The sequence below is a fragment of the Sinohyriopsis cumingii genome, chromosome 12, assembly GCF_028554795.1.
Source record: "Sinohyriopsis cumingii isolate HCF-2022 chromosome 12, ASM2855479v2, whole genome shotgun sequence".
Classification (NCBI taxonomy): domain Eukaryota; kingdom Metazoa; phylum Mollusca; class Bivalvia; order Unionida; family Unionidae; genus Sinohyriopsis; species Sinohyriopsis cumingii.
Window position 1 is genome coordinate 66,747,943 of NC_142972.1, and position 22,364 is coordinate 66,770,306.

At 34.7% G+C, this 22,364-nt stretch overlaps 1 protein-coding gene across 1 annotated transcript in view; it reads right to left on the bottom strand.

Annotated features, from left to right (window-relative positions):
• Positions 1–2,433: 2,433 nt before the first annotated feature.
• The window catches only part of LOC149786626 (uncharacterized), a 37,904-nt gene continuing 17,973 nt past the window's right edge, over positions 2,434–22,364 (bottom strand). The window contains exons 6-7 of the mRNA XM_089977140.1: positions 22,136–22,363; positions 2,434–15,185 (exon numbers count right to left, since the gene is read on the bottom strand). Coding sequence (XP_089833266.1) covers positions 14,815–15,185; positions 22,136–22,363 — 599 coding nt within the window. The 3' untranslated portion in view covers positions 2,434–14,814. The remainder of the gene's footprint in view (positions 15,186–22,135; position 22,364) is intronic.

Sequence of the window (22,364 nt, forward strand, 5' to 3'; positions counted from 1 at the left end):
TCCTTTAAGTGACAGAGTATTTTCAGAAAATGGCAATTGTGACCTAGGTCAAGTAGATGGGTATATAATCTTGTTTACCAAGGAATTGCTCATTCTTTCCTTAACATCTGATGCATAACCATTTCTATTGTTGTGTTCAGTTTTTGATTCGGGTGGATTTATTTATTCAAAGTATTATTCACTGGAATTGCAGAGTGCTTAGTAATATTATAGGACTGGATCATTTTTTTTGGATTTATAGGGAATTCAGACAAGGACATTTTCGATTATATTGTTGTCATATATCAAAAGACTTTAGCTCACCATTACAGTCTATGCCAATGGCACATTAGCATATTCGAAACTAGAGGCACTCCAACATATTCAATATCGCGTCTCGTTTGGAATACCAATAGAATTCAATAGGTACGGTATTCATGTGGTCTTGTGTTAGTACTTTTAGGACTCAAATTTTAGCGACTGATATACAACAGGTCCAAAAATTAACTCACTGTAGTATCATTTGTCAGAATTATCATCAGTTTGATCAGTGGAATGAACTTAAAACTCGGTTGATATTTAATAAATTCAAATAATAATAATAATAATAATAATAATAAGAAGAAGAAGAAGAAGAAGAAGAATTGCTGGATATAGTGCGAAAATATATATTTTTGTCCTGAATAATAATAATAATGAGGACTTTGTACAGCGCCTAATTGTTAGAAGCTCTAAGTGCTTTACAACATTAGACAACACCTATAAGATAAGAAACAATAATATTATTACAAAAACAAACATGAAATTAGAAAATCATTAACAAAATAAAAAACTAGCTAAGAATATTTCAGGTAGGAAACATTATTAGGTCCTTAAGTTTGTTCTTGCAGTCGAAATAAGCGAGTTTTGAGAGCACTCTTGAATGTGATCACTGTGTCGTTGTGTCCGAGTTCAGTGGGGAATTCATTCCACGTTGCTGGGCCCTGGTATGCAAAAGAACGCTGTACATATGACTTTGTTTTCATAGTGGGATTAATGAGTATACGATTGTCAGAAGAGGAGTGTAAGTATCTTGCTGGTGTGTACACATGGGTGAGGTCGGATAGGTATGTTGGACTAGAGTCCGACAGTGAAACGTAGCACAGAGAACAAATTTTGTTTGATTCTGGATCGAATGGATAGCCAGTGTAGGGTACAGATCAGCGGGGAGGTGTGCTCTGATCATGATACTCTAAGTATGATCCGAGCAGCTGTGTTTTGAACTTTTTGAAGTTTCTGGAGCAGATACTGGGATGAACCAGACAGAATTGAGTTACAATAGTCCAGTCTTGAAAGTACTAATAAACACACAAGTGGTTTAGTGGCATCAACTGAAAGATATTTGCGAATTGAGCTGATACGTCTCAGCTCAAGATATGCAGCCTTGCATATGTTCATGACATGTTGGTGCAATGTAAGAGTACTGTCCAGAGTAACACCTAGGTTTCGTACTGATTGTGTGAATTTAATGTTGATGTTGCTGATATTTATTGTTTGAGGTAAAGGATGTGAATAAGAAAGTCTTTGTGTTGTGATCAGAATGGCCTCAGTTGTATCATCATTCATTTGCAGCTTGTTACATGTCATCCATGATTTCACATCAGAAATGCACCTCTCGACACCTTGGATGGTAGCATCAACTTCAGTTGGGTGGCCAGATTTGTATATTTGGGTGTCATCAGCATACAATTGGTGAGACACTGGATGATGATCTATGACACTTGAGAGCGAATGAGTGTACAGAATGAAGAGAACAGGTCCAAGAACAGACCCCTGTGGAACACCACAACATAGATCAACTGGGCTGGAGTGTATTCCATTTGCAGACACAATTTGTGTCCTGTTGACCATGTAGGACTTGAACCACAGTAAGGCTGTATCATGAATGCCAAATACATGCTGGAGATGGTGAAGTAATATATCATGGTCTATGGTGTCAAATGCTGCAGACAAATCAAGGAGGGTGAGGACTGTAATCTTTCTGGTATCCAACGCAGATTTGTATATTTGGTCGAGAGTGACTGAGTGTATAGAATGAAGAGAACAGGTCCAAGAACAGACCCCTGTGGAACACCACAACATATATCAACTAGGCTGGAGTGTATTCCATTTCCAGATACAAATTGTGTCCTGTTGACCAAGTAGGAATTGAACCACTGTAACACTGTTATCATGAATGCCAAATACATGCTGGAGACAGTGAAGTAATATATCATGATCTATTGTGTCAAATGCTGCTGACAAATCAAGGAGGGTGAGTATGGGCATGTTTGTGATTACTGAATGAAATAAGGTTATTTTTACATATAGGTCCAGTATTGGTAATCTCCAGGATCCGTTTATCTCACACACACATACACCCGCAAACAATGTCATATACCATAGATTTACCTATACCATAATAGGAGATCAACATTAGATATGCATACAATTTATTGTGAGTATTTTAATATCAGGCTCATGAGTAGTTTTCTGCTTACCGTGAAACAAATAGGTCCCCGTCCTTTGTTCTAATTCGTATCATCAGAGTTTATGCGAATGAGATAACTGATTCGGCACATATGATTGTTTATCTTTCCATTCTTCTTTCATGCAGGTAATACTGCAATCACATATCGTGTCTAACTTTAATGCAAAAAGACATGCAGTACGACATTCAATAGAATCTGTTTCTTCGTCTTTGTAATTGTTCACGCAAGATAGCTGGTTAAATGTTAGATTCAGGTGAAATATATTTGTATTTAAAAGTGGGGCATTGTGAGTGATTGCTTTCAAATAAAGTATATTTTCTGATTTACAAACGTGTGTAAGACGAATAAAGAGTCACTTAACATTCCAATCTATTAATTAACAAAAATCCTTGTATTACATTGTTTTACGAAGATGTTCTTTTCATTTCAATTCATTTAAAGTACATAGGAAAGTAGAAAATTAAAAGAAAATAAGACAGTTCGCAAATTAATGCACATGATAATGTACATACACATATACATACATAATGGAGAGAGAGAGAGAGAGAGAGAGACCCATTTATCCATCCATACATGGAAACGTTGTTTAAAATAATGGTTACCCATTGAAGAGCCAGGCTGAAGTATCGGTTTACCCAGCAAATACACCTGGTTCTTCAATTAAACATCTTTATCATCATTCTGTGTCATACAGTAATGTATCAGTTATTCACAATTTAGTATCAGATTCCTTCAAAGTTATGTAACTGCAAGAGGAAAAAGAATCAATTTCAATTTATACTGTGAGTAAAAAGCAGAATTTACTGATTTTGTACATTGGTAAACAGACCAAGTTTACTTTTAACATATGAAAACCTTTTTGTTCCGGTTTTATTTTGACCTTAAGTCAATTTGAGTGCACAGCATTGATTTTTTGTTTCTCAGGCACACTTGAGTAATATATTGTTCTATCTTCCTCTCTTTACACACACATACACACACACAAACACAAACATGTGAATACAAAGATAAAATATCCACTTATTTTAAACTTCATTACAGTCTCAACATGATGTTCTATCTGCCTCATTTCATCTTCACACACGTATGTGTGCGCGCACACGAAGAAAAGATGCACGTAGCTTTATTCCTTTGTCACCCTCTTTATTTCTGCCTCTCATCCCCCTCCCCAAACATACACATATACGTGAAGCCACACATAGATTCCATATCAATATTTTTGATCTACTAATGACAATTAGATTTAATAATAATAATAATAATAATAATAATAATGAACATGCCACTACCATTATCTTGTTTTAACAAACTGGGTATATTTTCTAGAGTAGTATCGTTAATGATAAATTAATATGTTAGTTCTAGCCCTTAGCCACGGGTTCAAGATTTAAATCTTAACAAGACCTTTATAAATAATTACTTCGGTTATGTTCCAGTATGTACGATTCTTTTCGTTTACAATATGCCTTGAAAGGTTCACTTATTTCTAAAAGTCACAATGGATCTTCTTGCCAGTTTGGCCAGATTGAAATAATTCCAATTGTTATGACTTGACTAAATTTTCTGCTATGCGACTGGATGTAAATGACCATGTGATAATAATCTGGAATTTTGTTCACATCGATACATTAAGGGGACTACAGCTCATTCGTTTTCCAATCATAATAAATAACCTGTGACTTCATATTAACCCCAGATAAAATCACCAATTTGATGTTCAAACAATGTAATTCAGTCTTTACTCGTTAGCTTCAGAAGTCCCCTCCTTCACCACTTCCCACCAAATAATGCATACAGATTTTGCAAGCCCATCTAGATTCATAAATTAGTGCACTTTTGCTTGGACATTGCATTTCACTAGCTGTTATTGTAGGTCATTACCTTATGATGTGAGAGTGGGAAACTTACTAACAATGAACTCGGTTATGGTTTTGAAAGTTTGTGAGTGATTAGGTAAAAGTGTACAATTCGATAAATAACCCAAAATGATCATTTATCCCTACAATAAAACACATATTAAAAATACATTAAAACTACACAAACAAATATTATCATAAATTTGAGCCACATGCTTTTAGGAGAGAAATTTTTGTCAGACTATAAAAGGTTTTTATCTATAACAAAACAAATGGACCTGAAACAGTTAAAGAAAAGTTTCTATGAATTTGATAGTTACAGGCTGCTTTCTGCCATTTTTAAAAACAAATACATACAAAAATGAAACTTTTGAAGCTCATAAAGGCAGACTGCCAAATTCAATAAAATTTACAGATTAATTGTGCTTTGGTTATTGAAATGTTATTTGGTCACAATTTAGAAAGTTTCATTAATGGTACCACTATTTTAACATTATGTTTGAACATTTGGTTTGATAAATGAATCCATTTTGTGTTCACCATTTTCTCCTGGTTATTTTGTTTACCTAAATTATGTGCTCTAAATCCCCAGTTTAAAAAAATACCGATATATAACACGATCAATAAGTTAAGATGAAACACACTCATGCAAATCAATGGTTGTTTTAAGTCACAAATATATATATATATATATATATATATATATATATATATATATATATATATATATATATATATATATATATATATATATAAAACAGTAAAGATGGCTTATTATGTTCCTAGATGCAATGTTTCTTCTGTTACGACCTCAGAGTTTAAATTCCTTTGTAAAATTTCTAACTAATATGTATTCTAAATGTTTTGTTATAACATTCTCTTGTTACGTTTATTTGGTTATAGAATTAGATTTGTGCTGTCCGCTACTCAATCATAACATTTTATCACCTGACGCGATGAAGTCACATACACACTGACAGTCAGTGTTAAAAGGATCCGATAGCCTGATGCCTAGGGTCCCTTAAAATTTCTGATCGGGCTCCTCTTGTATTCCAAGTGAAGAGCCAGTAATGTGTGTCGAAGAAAAAAAGCATCTAATTTGCCTGAGTAAACTTTGATTGTGCAGATGAAATCCGGCATTGCATTTTCAAGTTGTTGAATGGCTAGTAAAATATTAATATACATCACCATGCATAACCTTTACCCTTATGACGATTGTGTAACCGATTTTTAAAAAAAAGAAAGAAGAAAAAAAGGAAAGAAAACCCATAGTACAGAAACCAGTCAGAACCAGTATAATGGTAAATTATACATGGCTGACACAACAAGTGGTTTTTTTTTGTGCCGGATTTTCAAATTATTCAGTGTCACCTTGACATGATGATAACTTCTGTATAGCAATAATGTGTCAGGAAAATTGTCAAAAATAATTTTGCTGACACAAAAATCCCATCAGAGCTTACAAAAAATCAAAATGGTTCAATGTTAAAATTAGTCATAAGAATCAGAATGCTTTAAATTGATAAATAAAATTTACTAATTTGTGAATGCTGATCCAACATTTGTACATTACATGCATATAATTATGGTCATTCTCATCAAGTAAGTTAAGGCATAACACAATTCCGAGAGTAAAGATATTTTCAATTTCCATAAATATTTCAGCCAGTTGTCCCTATTCATCCTTTGAAAATTAATTTTTTATTGTTTTGCTTGTCTTTGCAGCTTATGAGAACTGTTGTCATTTAGAACTCCATTTTTCATTGCCTCCAAATCACTGATTACTCTGTCAACATCAAAGTCCTGAATTTTTTATTCTTCATTTAAATTTTGATCAGATGTTAATAATCTTATAAAAGCCTGTGTTTGTCATACAAACTTTTAATAAGGTCATTCTGAATCCAATCCTCACCTTTTTTCAAAAACACAATTCATATTTCTTTTCGCATTCTATGCAAGTATGATAAAGCAATTTATTATATATCTATCAATTTTTTACTCCAGAATGAGCCAGATATTTGCCAACCTTTTCTAGAATTAGGAGAACGATCCCATTTCTTGATTCCTAATCACCATCCTCTCAAACAAAAGCTGGAACTTTTTCCTCGATGTTTCCCAGTTACAACCCACCAAACATGAACAATTATGCTATAGCCTCACTAGACATACAAAAAGAAATAAGTAACATTTTCTGTAACAAATCTTTACCATCAAGTTCAGCAATGTCTCCAATCCCATTGTAAAAGAACTGTCCAAATAATGCTATCATTCCCCTGCCTAATACACATCAGAGGTTCTCGCATTGATTTTAGCATGGCTTCGAATAGAAACTTTACAATTATTCAGCTGTTAAAATCTTCCGTTTTCAAAATGTGACAACTGCATAAATAAGTGTAAATCATATATACAAGTCTGATATCCCCATGTCTAAGAAATTGAATTCATATTATTTACAGTGATTGCAGTGGAAATGAGATTTGTTTTATGCTTCATTCATAGACTAAAATGATGCTTATTTTCAGCTCAACAAAATGTAATTTGGTTAAAGATTTAGGATGAAGTTCATAATAAAAAGGTTGACATTTCAAGCAATTTCTTTTGAATTTGAGTCAAGTTTAGTGACTAAATTAAATTTTCTGAAAACTGATAGGTATGTAAAAAAAATATTATCCAAGTAATTTAATTTTGATTGCTAGATCAGAAATTCGGATCATGACTCTCATAATAATCCAGATTTTCTAATGCTGACAACTCAAAGTGATCTAGAAACTGATATTGTGTTACTATGATATTACCATATATATATATATATATATATATATATATATATATATATATATATATATATATATATATATATATATATAATAATCCTTAATTAACAGCTTCCATATGGAGGAAATTCTCTAATCTTTAGTGACAAGAAAATACAACTACATAATTCTGTCATTAATAAATTAAAGTTGCTCCCAAGATAACTGGGCAGGAAAAACTTGATTTGATTAAAACAAAACATACATATTTGCTGGTACATACATAACAGACACTGACATACAGACATACACAGAAACTTATTAAAAGATATGCACATTAAAGGAATAATAAAATGAAACTGATAACGGCTGACCCATTTGAAAGAACATATTCTCCTTTAACAACCTTCTGAGGATGTCATATTACAGCATGTATGACACTAGGTTTCATGTATATAAAAGAATTACCAATTTGCAAAAATATGTTCAGCTAAATGGCAAATCAAACAATAATAATAAAAATGAGAGACTACAACAACCAGCTTGATAAATTCAAAAGTGGATAGATATGTGGAAAACTATCATTTTTGTTAACCTGAAAAACAAAACTCAAATGGATGAATTTTGATCTATATCCAGAATTTTATTCTAGATTATTGTCATTCTTTAATAAATATATGTGTGCACGTGATTTAGATTTTTAATGTAGCCTAAACAATTTTAGTAAAATTGCTACGATGTCTGCTGTGTGGCAGTTTATAGTGATGTCTAGCACTAAGGCAACATGCCACAGACATGTAGCATTATGTCCCACCTAGTGACATTATCCTGGTACCAGGCATACCAGTCCTAACACTAATCCCTTAATGCTAAGCACCAACCGAGGCAGGTGCTAGTATCATTTGTATGTCTTTTATATGACTTGGATGGGGTTTGAACATGGGACTTCCTGCATCCGAGGCAGATGATTTTGCAGATTTTATCTTGACATTCTTGTGTCTATCAGTGTTGGGACACAGAAAAGGTTACGTGCAAAAAGTCTTGGGACAGGAAATTGATAATTATTTTTTTCTTTTCCCCAGGACACTGACATAATGGTATATCATACTTAATAAATGGAGCCAACTGCCTTTCTCAAGAATACAGAGGCAGCCAACAAAGCCTAGCCAGGTCAGGTACTGAACCTGCAACTCTTGGATTACAAGAATGACAATTTACCAAGGCTCCCTTTCTAACAGAAAGTGGCTAATGAGAGAGAGAGAGAAAGAGAGATAGGAGAGACAGAGAGAGAGACAGACAGAGAGAGAATGTCAGACAATTGCACAATGTTAACCATGACTAGCTCTAGAAAACTTATCAGTATACAAAGCTCACTAATATCATGATAGTAGTAAATATTTACAACATAGTTGGATTGATGTTAACGCATATAATGGTTATCAAATCTCAATATGAAATGGAATTTTTGTCTCCTTTTCACCAGTCACTGAAAATCTGATCTCTTTGCAAGATTCCAGTTTTATGTACATCTGAAATCATGCACGACACACATGAAAGGAAAAGGTGAAAATCATACCGAAAAGTAATTCTGCACATTTAGGCTTTGTCTGCATACAACTGTGTAATATCTCAACAATACAATAATTAATTGCCATGTGTTTGTTACAAAACAAGACACTGCATAAGACATTTAAGCCATTCTTGATGATATTATATTAATCTTGAAGGGACTGTTGCATTACTGGGCTATAAGACATTTCCAGGAATTTAAGATCATTTCTTCCTGTTAAGGGCTGTTCAATTTAAATGTACAAGGTACCCGGGGATGGGAGTTTTAAAAAAAATATATGCCAGGGTACTTTGATTTCACAGAGTTGATATTACAATGATAAGAAAATTGTAAATTGCACTGAGTACCATCTCTGATATTCTGTAGCAATAACAAGATTCAGCTTGACATCAAAAATGTCTTTTCGTGAAAACCCAACCATAATATGATAATAAATTCAAAAGTAGTGATAACTATAATTTCAAGATGAATGCCATGGTGGCCTTAGAGGATGTCAGATTGGCCCCATTTCAATTTGTGCTCAACTAGACAACATGAAACGTCTTCTAGTTTTCTAGTGAAAACCTTATGTTGATAGAACCATCCAATCAGGAGGAGGAGCAATAAGAATATTTTCAAGATGGCTGCTATGATGGACATACTGTATGTCAGTTGGCACTGTTTTCATAAATGACCAATGAGACATCATAAAAATCATTTGATGAAAATCTCTTGTTAATATAATAATAAAATCTTGTGAAGTAGTGACAGGATGTTCAAGATGTCTGAGCAGCACCATTTCCATTTAGGACCAACGAGACTATGGATGAAAGTGTGCGAAGTTTTAAGGCAATCCTCCAAGTAGTTTGGGATGTTAGCGATAGCAAACTTGTGCTTACAGAAAAATGGATGTTGGCTGACAGATGAAAAACATAGGACTGGCGTCTTCCAAAAAAGATCACAATGACTTAAATTTGTTGACACCATTTAGTGCTACATTTCATAATGGACATTGTGTAGTTGGTCAAAGAGAACACATCATGCTGTATTACTAAGAACATCAATGTGATGCTCTCATTTTGGATTAAATATTTAACATGCTACCAAATTATCGGTAAAATACTATCTTTAGTTATCTGACCTAGGTTTTATAACTAACGAATATTGTAAATTTTAGAAATATGTACATTTCTTTACACAATTTAAAAACAAAAAAATTGTTTTCTGATTTAAGTTGTAGTGTAGAAAATGTTTAGCCTCAAACCAGATTAAAAACTGTTTTTATAACTATTAAGTTTTTAAAGGGACACATTTATAACACTGATAAAAATAAACAATCTGAATTATAACAATGTCTAATGTAAATGCATCTCACAAAGAAGGAATGTAACAATGACTGTTTTTAACAGCAGAAGATTCATAAATATCAACCAAAAGATAAAATTAAAAAGGTGGAGGACAAGAAATCTCAATTGTTGATGTACTTATGTAGTTTATAATTTCCAAAATATATAAATATGCATAATTTGAGGAAAAATATTACTATGCAAATTGTTATAGGCTATATGCTTAAGGATCTCCAGAATAAAAACCAACCAGGTTGTAAGAACATGCTTGTGTTCTGATCATAGCCACAGGCATGCATCTAAAAGAATGTACCTTTACTATACTTTTGGTGCTCACAGGTTATTGGAACATAATTTATGATAAATAATTATGTTTCCCACAGGTTATTAAAACCAAATTCCTGGAATTTTCCCCAATTACATAGTTTCCTTGATGAAACAATAATGTCAATTACAGACATACACACATTGCACTTTTAGACACGATTTAACACAAAGGAAATTTATCCAAAGATAAAACCATGCTTGTTGATAAAGAAGCCATAGTCAACAGAGTTCTCTTAATTTTTATGTTAGGAAAGCAAAGTCCTATTATGCACCTTCCCCAATGTTTCAATTAATCTTTAAAGTGATCCTTGTGGGTATATTGCGGAAGAAATATTGTCAATGTAACTTTTTGGCTAGACTTCTCCTAGAGTCAACCATAATCCACCTTTATCATTAACTCCTTTATATGAAATATGCAATGTGTGTGTACATTTAAGAGGTCCAGGTGTGCTTGATATTGCTCACCTGAGTAGGTGATGGTTCTTGTTGGGCAATCAGAGTAAACTGTTGTGGCACAAGGACACAAGGTAGCAAGGTAGCTTACCTGGTTTGGTCTTGGATTCAAGCCTGGTACTTCTGCACAGACGTCGAGAATAATAACTACATGTGTTTAAAAACTAGTCTTAGGAATATAATTAGATTAGCAAATTAGTATTAACTTAAATATGTTACTTATTAAATTGCAATTATACTTTTCTCCAGTTTATATTATATATCATTAATTTTAATCCCAAATATAATATTTTGTAACTTGTTTTATTGAAATGTATATATACACCCAGGTAATAATTATAGAAAAAAATGTTTTAATCTTTTTTTCTGCAAGGAAAAGAACTCTGCATAACCTCAAACATGTAATTCTAAAATAGTCCTTATCAGAGGTTATTTTTCCTTGTTTAATTCTCAAAAGTAAACTTGTTCAGAATGATGCTTTCTGTTGAAATTTCTTTCACTGCTTTCGATTGTATATGCTATGAAAATAATTGATCCAAGAACTATTTCATGTATTTTCATCACTATCAATGCTTTATGGACAAAGCAAAATTTGTCAAACATAAACTTCAATAAATGTCTGCTTCATACCTGCCAACTTCTTGGACAGTCTCGGAAGTGTGTTCTGAGGTACCATGTGGGTTGTTGGTGAGGTGGATCGTGTGGTGGGGTTAAGTGTGCACTTGCAAAAAGTAGCATTGTACTGTTGTGAATCAGTATCTACTCCAACAACCATTTAGAAAATGAGTGGAATTTCAACTCTGAATAAAATAAAATAAAATGTTAGCTATCTTTTAAGTACTTAATATACTTTAAAATAGAAAATGGATGCTCAGCTTAAGGATCTACCATTTAAATTTGGGTGGAGCTGGTAGGCTGGGATTTTTTTTCAAACCTGGATATTTTGTTTGAATTTTATCTCAAGATACCGTTTCTTCAACTAATATTATGGCTCATTTTTTCTAAAAAATCAGAACCAAAATAATTTTATCAAGCTATCTGGGTGCCAAAAATATAATTTGAAGAAAAAAAAAGAAAAGAAAACAAGGCCTATGAACAAACTCTCACAAAATTACAAGCATGCGGGCATCATTTACAAACAAATACACGTTTCAGTCTTTAAAGAAAATTAGACAGTGAAATATAACCTTAACTAAATGCAGTCTTTACCACTCTGACTAGTTCAGCATAGCATCTGAAGGTGATGCAAATGTCATTTGAGTTCATTTCTGCATTTACCAGAGACTAGATGTTACTATAAAATGTTCAATTTTTCCTCAAGATCTTGCTGAATTTTTCTCAGCATAGTCAATGTTCATTTTACAACTGCATTGCTGTGGGCAAGTGTCAAGCATGATTTGTTGCTGGGTTTAATGCCATTTTTCAGCACATGATAGGTTACACATGGCGGCCAGTTTCTATGAAGTCACTTCAAGGCTTTCTTGCTTTAGAAACTGTTGCAATATTTGATGGCAAATTTGCATCATCTGAACAATCAGCAAGAATTTCACGCAATGAAGATTTGTGTCGAATTAATCCAACTCAGTCAAGTGGATTTTGAGAATAAATGTAATGCCTTCTCTGTTTGTAGTAATATGGCCATATTGAAAGTAGACCAGTATCATTTATTAATATATTAAAGAACTTAATATCAGGATGCTATAATTCAAATTTGGTTAGATTCTGTTTAACTGTTTTTGACAAGCTGCAAATAGTATCTGTGAATGGATGTCGCAAGAACCGACAAAGTGCCACTCCAAAAGCTCACTTTTTCTTATGATCATGCTTACAAAGTGTCCTTCGAAAAGAACTGATGCTCTACTGGCTGAAAAGAACATCCATGAATCCAAGACAAGAATGTTTCTTAATTTACAACTGCCAAATCTTGAAACCATCTGGTTGCAATATTGGATCAAATATTAATCTCATTTTCACGGAGACCCAACTCAACATCAAACAAAGTCTTTCAGTGAAAACCCTATACCAAAATGACCACCCATTCATGGAGTAGTGATAACAAAATAGTTAAGATAGCCGTCATGATGGTTATACGGGATGTAATATTGGCACCATTTCCATCTAACATCCACTAGATATCATGTTGTTGTTGTTGTTGATATAGGATTTAACGCCAGTTTTCAGCACAAAAAGATAGGCTATGCATGGTGGCCAGTATAACTGGTGGAGGAAGAACAATGGAAAACACTGGGAAGAAACACTGACCCACGAGAAGCTACTGGCAAGCTTACTCACATACCCACATTCGCTGAGCCTGAAACTCAACCCATGCAGACAGAGGTGAGATGGCAGTGATCCATAACAGTGAGCACTTTAGACCACTCTGCCACTCGGGGTCCCATATATCATGTAAGGTCTTTATGTGAAAACCACAAGTTGATTTAATCATGGAGTAGTAGTAACAAAATGTTCAACAAGACCATCATGGTGGCCATGTTAAGACCAGTACCATTTCCATTCAGAACTAATCTGATGTTATAAGAAGTTGCCACACTGAAAGTCATTTTCATTTAGGACTAACTAAATATGAAGTCTTATGGTGAAAACCCATGTCAAAACGACTTTCCATTTAGAAGGAGTGGTGATATCAAGGCTAACAACATGGCTGCAGTGATAGATATAATGGATATCAGATTGGCACCATTGTCATTTAGGACCAATTAGACATCATAATTAGCCTTTTGGTGACAACTCCATGTCAATATAACCATCCATATAGGAGAAATAGCAATAACAAGCATTTTAATATGGCCACCATTGTGACTGATAGACTGTATTGAGAAACTATCTAAATCCTAAAGAACAAGTTTGAAGACTATTGAGATATAGGATGCTAACTGTGTGGACACAAATGCATAATTTTGCAAATAATTTAAGTTAAAAACTTTTTCAAAACCATCCGCATTTACTAAGTATGGAAAAACTGTTTTGGCAATAAATTTCAGGTGTATGAAAACAAAGTGTCCAAAACAAATATGAAATATGGTCCTACAATATTTTGCTCTGAATCAAATTTGACATCATACTTTTCCTTGTGTGGTTTATACATTTCCATTACTGACAGTACATTTCCTGACTTTTGACTAAAATTTCAAGTTTCTGTCACTAACTTGTAGCAATGTTTTTGAAAACTGCACATTTGTATGACCTGTGAGAACTCTGATAATGGATTACATTTTTTTTAAAGAGATACTTAAGAACTGGTATAGCATCCTGAAGACAACACCTGATAAACATTAAAAAATTCTTTGTATAGAAAGTCTTAAATGGATCTTGTGCATGATGACAATATCCATCTTCATGCTGACGAAATGTGATCAACTGAAAAAGTATTCTAGTACATGTAGCAGTATGTGATGCAAGCAGTTCTAACTACTGCTCTGATATCAAAACAAAAACCAAATACTTCTGTCTTAAAAGGAGAATCATTAATTAAGTACTCCTCACAAACCATGCATATTTCCTTTGTTATCCACAAAGCTATATTTACAATTACCTAAGCTTGGGACATTATCCAACCATCCTACATCACAAGCATTTCTATTACTTTAGGTTTTTCTGCATTAGAACTGAATCTCTGTCCACTCAGATTATACAAATTGGTCTAAATGTTTGAAAAAAATATGAGCCACTCTGGCCAGAAAATCAGATTAAGCATGTAACAAACTACTTTAAATGTCTTTGATACTCTATATATTTTAACAAAACACTGATTATTATAGAACCCAAGGCAAAATCTTACCATAGTTTTTTTGTTTTGCAAGATGGCAGCACTGGATTTGAAACAAACCTTTCCTGTAACTTTACCACAAGCAATTGATGCAGTGCACCACAGACAATGAAATAGTTGATATTTCGTTGGATTTAGTGGCTCTGATTTTTTAATATACCATAACCAGTTATTGCCACTCTCACATATAAACTATTGTAAAAAACTTAAAGATTCTGCATGTTTGTGACCTAGGATGGTGAGTCTAATAAGGATTATAAACCATCTGTGAATGGTTGTGCATGTTCTGACTTTCTTTGCTCTTTTAGAGTGGTCCATAACTTTGATCCAAAAATTGGCATGTTGAACGCATTCATAGGGTCCTGCAAAAGATTGATTCTTTCATCTTTTAGCGCTTTAAGCTCCGTAACCATCTTTTCAATATTCATAAGCTTGGTATGCATTTCATTCAGCTGCTGATTTTGCTGCTGCTCGTTAGTCGGAACTGCCTGTGTTGGAACCTTCTGGGCAGAGGCTTCCCTATTTAACTTTGCTTGTTCACTTTCTAGTGTCTTGCTTTCCTCTTGAAACTTCCTGGCAAGATCTTTTCTGCCAATATCTGCCAACACAGGTGGCAGATAGATTGCTAAAAATATACAAAAGAATGTCGTAAAAAAAAGTATTTGTTTCTCTAAAGATTTACTTCCAATAAAAAAAATTTGAGGTCCTACATCACAATGTTAAAACTCATCTTATTAAGAATTATTTTGGCTTGCGAAATTCAAACTGCCACTTCTGCAACATGTCTAATAATAATAAATCAGTCACAACTGAATCCTTGGAAAAGAACCTGCAGAAATAGCTATACAAATCTATTTTAAAAGTTAAATGTAAATATTTGGTTTGCTTGGTAATATCTTATGCAACTATTGCACCTTGTAAAACCAGATTTAATGGTTGTGGCAGTAAAAACATCCTACTGTACAATGTTAGGAAAGATAGAACTATTTTAAGACTGCTTCATCTGAACTAGTTATAAAATACTACTAAATTTAAAGATCATTTATTACAATAGAAAAATGATTAAGATATAAGATCAATATCCCTTTTTTAAAAAATAATAATGAAAAGTGAATAGAGCTGCATGTCAACTAAAAGCAAATGGTACCAGATATTGTAATAAACAGGCTTTATCAATGTGACTCATGGATGTTATATGACTGAAAAATATTTGAGGAGAGGGATTTTTTATAATTAAAAACATGTTGCATCAGACCATCATTAAGGGCATGAACCATGACAGGTCGAGGATGATACGACATTAATCATATGTGGACTTTATAACTATTCATGAAACGTACTGCAGACTAGTTAAATGAATGTTATGCATACAAAATTTATCAATTTCTTTTGTGTTTATACTCTTGTACTAACTATTATTCCACATGGATTTAGCTGATTTCTGACAAAAAAATTTAAACCGCAGATCGAAGCAAGCAACAAAATAAATATAAGTTTTTCATACAGTTTTCTGTTATTAAGGCATTACTCTTTTTATGCTCAGATTATGCTTTTTTTCCACTTATATTAGTAATAATTACACTTATACCTCTGTTGGGGGTTGGCATGTGTGAACCAGTACAACAAAGCAGTTCAGATTCACATTTAATACAATTTCCCTTTGAGCAGGTACCAGGGTAACCAAATTTTAGGATCGACAGGTATCTCTACTTATTTAGCTAGAAATGATCTTTATTTGGTGAGTAGCTTCTTCAAGCTAAAGGAATCACAAGCCCTCTAAAATGATCTCTTTTGACTCCAGGAAAATTGACCTGCATCATAGTGACTTTAGCGAAGTGTAGGTTAGAGGTATAAATGGATTCGAACTGAGCCATGTTAAAACCCAGAATTAGTTACATTTGGAGACAAAATGAGGATATTGTTTGATTGAGACCAATATTGTCTATAAGATCCAATTGGTCTCTATCCTGCCCAACACTTTTGCCATTAAGAATGTCTCCAATATCATGGGGTGGTAGCGATTGGTTCCCAAATGTTTCCCCTCAAGTGCCAGAGAACAGTTGGCTATTGAGGGACTGAGGCACTCAGAGGGACGATGTTGTAAGCATGACACCAGTCCCTGAAAACAAGCCACCTTCCCAAATGAACCTTCAGAGTGGAGTGTCTTCTTTCTCAAGATTCTCTCTGCAACTGAATGTTTCTATTGATTGTCTCAGAAGACTGTCCTGGTAAGAGCCAAGCGTGTAGAAGAGGACGGACCAGGCAGGGAAGGACAAGTGTAATCCAAGTGGACAAAAAGAGTAATCCGAGCAGAAAAAGAGTAATCCACATATAACTTGATAAAATTCAAGGAGCATATATGTACAAAATGATTTATTTACCCCTCTGGTCTTTTAACATCAATTACTGCTTCAAGTTTTCAAATGTAGCACTTTTAGCATTAAAAAGCAACAGACTCTCATATTGCGTTTCAAAACACTTTATACCAGCTGAGGCTATGCATGTTTTGCACACCAGTAGAGCATTCAGTGCCAGGTTACTGAGCCTGGATCTGAATTGTTTTATTTTTGTTAACAATACTGAACAATCTCTCACAGAATTAGAATGGTAAAGAACCAATATTCCTTTCATAACCTGACAAAAAAGAGGAAATTAATGTCTTCCAGTTATTGGGTCTATTAGCTGGGAAATAAGGTGCCATTGCACATCAACTCTTGCCACAAAAAGTATGTTGTCTGGTAGAATGCCAACTTGATACTTCAGGAGTTCTCCTTCTAATTTATTGGCAGCCTATCCTGCAACAAGGTGCATCAAATGACAGGGACAACCTGATACATACACTGATGGAGAAACTTTTCAAAACATAGAATGCAACTCCTTTATGAATTACAGTCATCACTGATGCATTATTAGCTGAAAACCAAATACAGTTCTGACAATTTATGTTTATTCAATGCATTATCAAGCAAATCAAAAATGTTTTATCCAGTGGAATCTACTGTTAAATCTGGTAATGAAAGAAGAGTACTCTGACTTTTCTCTTTTCACTGCCAAAGTCTCTTACACAGATTGGTTATAACTTTTATTCATCATAATCACTACTCCTGTCTGTGGCAATACAAAACAGCCCAATTTTCATGCCTTCAACAATTTTAAATGAAGTATTTTCAGATAAACACCAAACAACGAATTTGTTCTTCCACATGCGTATTTTCTCCAATTTTGGAATCAGGAAACAGCCTTTTGAACAAAGGACCAACGTAGTCTTCTACCGCTACAGGTAGTCTGTTTCTGTTAAGAACACAGTAAATAACGAATCTAGATTTATAAAATTTGTGTCCACAATTGAGTTCTGCTGTAAAAAAGTTACCTTAATACTGGAAGTAGTATAATGAGTTAATTCAAGGTTTATTTGTTTTACCACCATGACCAATATTAAAATCCTTTCCACACAGCCTGCAGTGGGCAAGTAGCTGCCCTAGAATGGAATGCTGTATTATGTAATTCATGTATTCATCTCTGAAAAAGTGTTTCGTCTTTTTCAAATACATTTGTGAAATTATTTTTAAAATATTTTTGCTCTATCACATGCATCGATTAGAATAAATCTGACTTGATTTTTAGTACCAAATACCTACAGACTGGTTCTGTACCAGATATGAATTAGAACAAAGAATCTGCAAGCAAAGATTAAAAATAAGAAAACCAGTCTGTTCTCTCCTAACTAAGCCATATAGCTGTTATAAATAAAAACTGAGGTCAAAAGTTTGAAAGTAGAAACCAAAATGTTTCTTGGAAATAGGGCAGCTGCTGTAAATAGAACATAATACAGTTAGGAAAGTGCATGCAAATCTACAGACAAGCGTACTCTTATGTTGTAGTTATGCAGAAGCCATCTTGTCTAGAATATGGTCTGTGGGATTAATGGGATGTCAATTAAAATATGAAAACAAAATATTAATTTTTTTGGAGGGGGGATATACCAAACACACATTATCCGAATACGTTTACACATAAGATGTAATTTTGTGAAAAGAAGTGTAATGGTTGGCATGTATGGACCACCCATGACAGTGGATGATGGAAACAATTTAGGTTGGTCAGAATCTTCTTGGGCATATCTATCGCTAGGAGTATATCAGTGACCCAGGACTTGTCCCATCAGAGAGGGGCTATCAGAATCATCTTGCCATTCTGACCCCGTAAATTCTGGATTTTTTTCAGTATCAGCAAATGCCCACGATCCTTACCAAGTGATTGGGAGCTTTTGAGTCTGGGACAGGAGAGAAGAAGGTGGGTAGCTTGTGATTCCAACTCTTCACCATGAGGTCGATCATCGGACTCACAAAGTTCACAAATCTGAGTGAAGACCAACTCATAGAAAGACAATTCTGTGTGAAGTATGTGACCACCTCTGGATTGATTCTCAGCCATATTCTATTGGTTGAGGCAACCCCAGTCGATGGTGGGTCTCAACCTGCTGTTTGTTATCCCAAAAAGAAACAGTCTTGAGTAGAACCATGGGGACTGTGGCCTTTGCACAAGGTCCACTGCCTGTTTTTTGTGTTGTTTTTTTTTTGTTTCTTTTTCAATGTGCGACTGTATCTCCTGTTGTAGAAAGACCTCTGTCTCCTTATCTGACAGTGTACTCGTCAAGAGTGGAGAGGGGATTGTTCTTGGACAAAACCCAATGCCCATCTGAATGACCTGGGTCAGCCTACCCCCTTCTGAGGGAAAAAAGAGATGTAGTGAGCTCAAAAATCAGTTTCTTACCACCACTGTATAATAGCATCTTAGGGATCAATGTCGGTGTATGTATGACAGGAAATACTGTTTTGAAGCTACTTAACATCCCTTCACACTGACGGGGAGTGAGTGCTTCCCAATGCTTGTGTGTGTTGAGTGGCAAGGTGGAGGGGCAGTTCCTAAGCTGTTTGCCTTAGAACATCCTCAGCAGCCCTGGTTATTGACCCTAGCAATCCTGGCTGTTGAAAGCTAACATCAGTCTGTTCCATGTTCAGATCTGAGTAACATGTGAAGGATGGTGGATTTGAAGGAGTTCTGTCACACTCACTGTACATCGAGGCACTAAAGATACAGCAGGTGGTATAAAGACTAAATTCCATCACCAGTAAAACATCGTTAGCTCTCCCTTTCGGACAAGCAGTGGAATGGTCGGCATGGAAGCTGATGGTATAGAAGACGGTCCTGTTATCACCGGTACCAGCTGCTCCAATGGCCTGGTTCGACAGACAGATCTCTCACTGAAGTCTCCATCATAGAAAGGGCATATCACTGATGGTATGGTTGGACAGGTGGATCTGTCACCAAGATCCCTGTAAATTATAGTTAGATTCGAAGGAAAGGTCATCATGTTGGAACAGCAGGACGGCCAGCTAGGTGTGGTTTCAATCTGCATTAGAACCAATGGATCCAGTGTGAATGGCATGTGGTCATCCTGGATACTGGTGATGTGTAAGGTGGTCCGGCAATCACTGGTACCAGCCTGGCTGAACAGACCGATGTCTCACTGAAATCTCCGGTATAGGAAAGATAAGATGCCGGCAGCATGGTTAATGGATGGATCTATCACTAAGATCCGTGTATGAAATAACTGGTTTGACCATTTCAACGAAAAGGTCCCCATGCTGGGACAGTCAGTGTCAGCTGGATGGTTGGTAATGTCGGTGAAAGTTGGACTGCAAGTAACAATACAGCAGTATTAAGAGTTGGATCCAATGGATCCGGCATAAACTCCATGCACTTGGACTTACAGGCCTAAAGACCTTGCTCCGAATGCATTCTGTGCCACCTAAAATTAGGGAATACTCCCCAATGAGTCGGTATTGCTAACTACAAACCGTAGGTTGTCTTCCTTGATTTATTCTGTCTTTCCTTCCCTTTAATGCCAAAATGAGGATTGCTGTGAATGTGCATTTCATGCATATAGTAAACATTCCTCCTGAAACAACACAAGAAAACAAAGCGTAGATTAGGAAATAAGTATGTAACTAACTAACTACTAGCATAAACTGTCAAATCAGTATATGACTGATTACCTAAAATGAAAGCCAAGACTTCCACAAACTAGATATTATAGACACTGCATAACAGAAACAAGAGTAGACTTCCATGCTCTGAAGTTTCATATAAATCATTTAAATTTACATTCTGCTTGCAAGGACACAAAGAAAACCCACAAACTAAAGCAGAAATTACTAAGTCACTATAATACTGTTGTAGCTAACAGAGCAGTGAAATTGTCAGATCAGAAACCTATAGCCTTGTTATAAACTTATGCATAATGCTTAGGTAATAATTAAAGCATAATTATATCAAAGCACTGTGAACTATGAATAAACTAAATTTAATTATCAAGCAGCATTTCCGAATTTTGCTAATAATAACTCCGTAATGGATAATATAAGCGAATAAAGTCACAGGTAAGCTAACTCATAATGACCTTGTACAAGGTCAACAATAGTGTGGTGGGATGGTGGTCCTATAAGACAAAATCCCCAAAAGTAACATATCACTCAAAAATTGGCAGAAATTATAAAATAATGCATACAACCTGTAGCAGATTGATAAATTGGCATAATTGATAAATCGTCATAATACACCCAAAATGAACATTGGATGGGCACAGAGGAACACAAAAACAGCTGGATTGTTGTTGGATGAATTGTACAACGTTTGATCTGTACAACAGCTGACAGCTAAAACCTGTTGACACCTAATCAAGGGAAGCTAATGACCAAGAGGTAAACTGGCGACACCTGATGGTTTCAAGGGGAGCTAATGGCCAAGAGTTATAGCCCTTTGTCTATTATAAAGACACGGAAAGACGAATTTTCTTCTTTTAGTAGGGTTGGATTCACAAGGTAGACGGCTAATATTCCCAACATAATGTGATTGGGGAATGTATTCGAAAGAGAAATGGTCACTTACGTTTCATCCATTCCTGCTGAGCCCTTTTTCCTATCTTTTCAGTCGAGATGACGTACTCATATTTGTCCAATACATCTTTGTTAGGTGTTTTACAGGTGGTCATATTTTGACATTTTGATTTTCAGGCTTTAATCAGATTATCTAGCTTTAGAACATATTGACAATATAAAATCTAGTTTATCAATGTAGTTGTTTGTTACTTTCAAGGTTCCAGGGTGCTGTATATGAGCACAAAATGCTTCTTGTACTCTTTGGATTTTGAGGCCCCCTTTGGTCCCCAAACCCTGCCCCTAACATAACATCCGTACTAAAAGTATGTTAATGTAAACTGAATGATTAGGTTCAATATTCAATTGAAACATCATGCAAATCATAAATAATGAAAGATCTCATCTTTCAATGGACTGGTCAAGAGAAATGAAATAAAAATATTGAGTAAGTGACTACACCCTGCATAATCATTTACCATAGACAATAATTAATGGCAGTATTTTTAGAATAATTCCTTTTCTTAAATAATATCTGATATATTGTTTATATTCAGGTAACAAAGTATTTTAAATTCTCTCTGATAGATTTATTTTGAAGAGACATTCTGTTTCTATCTAAAATATCAATACATACACAAATTTACTGGCATTCCAAGACGGTGACACTCTTTCAATCCCAATATCTCTAAAAATATGGCAGGATTCTTCTCCACAACAGTGTTTTCTTGACGGGTCCAGTTATGTAATTTCTTCAGTTTTTGCTTGTCTCTTTTGGTCAGAAGATGACTGTATTTTCTAAGAAGTTGGAGAGTAGCAGGTGTAGGAACATACGTCACTCCTTGCATAGTCACTTCTGTGACGGC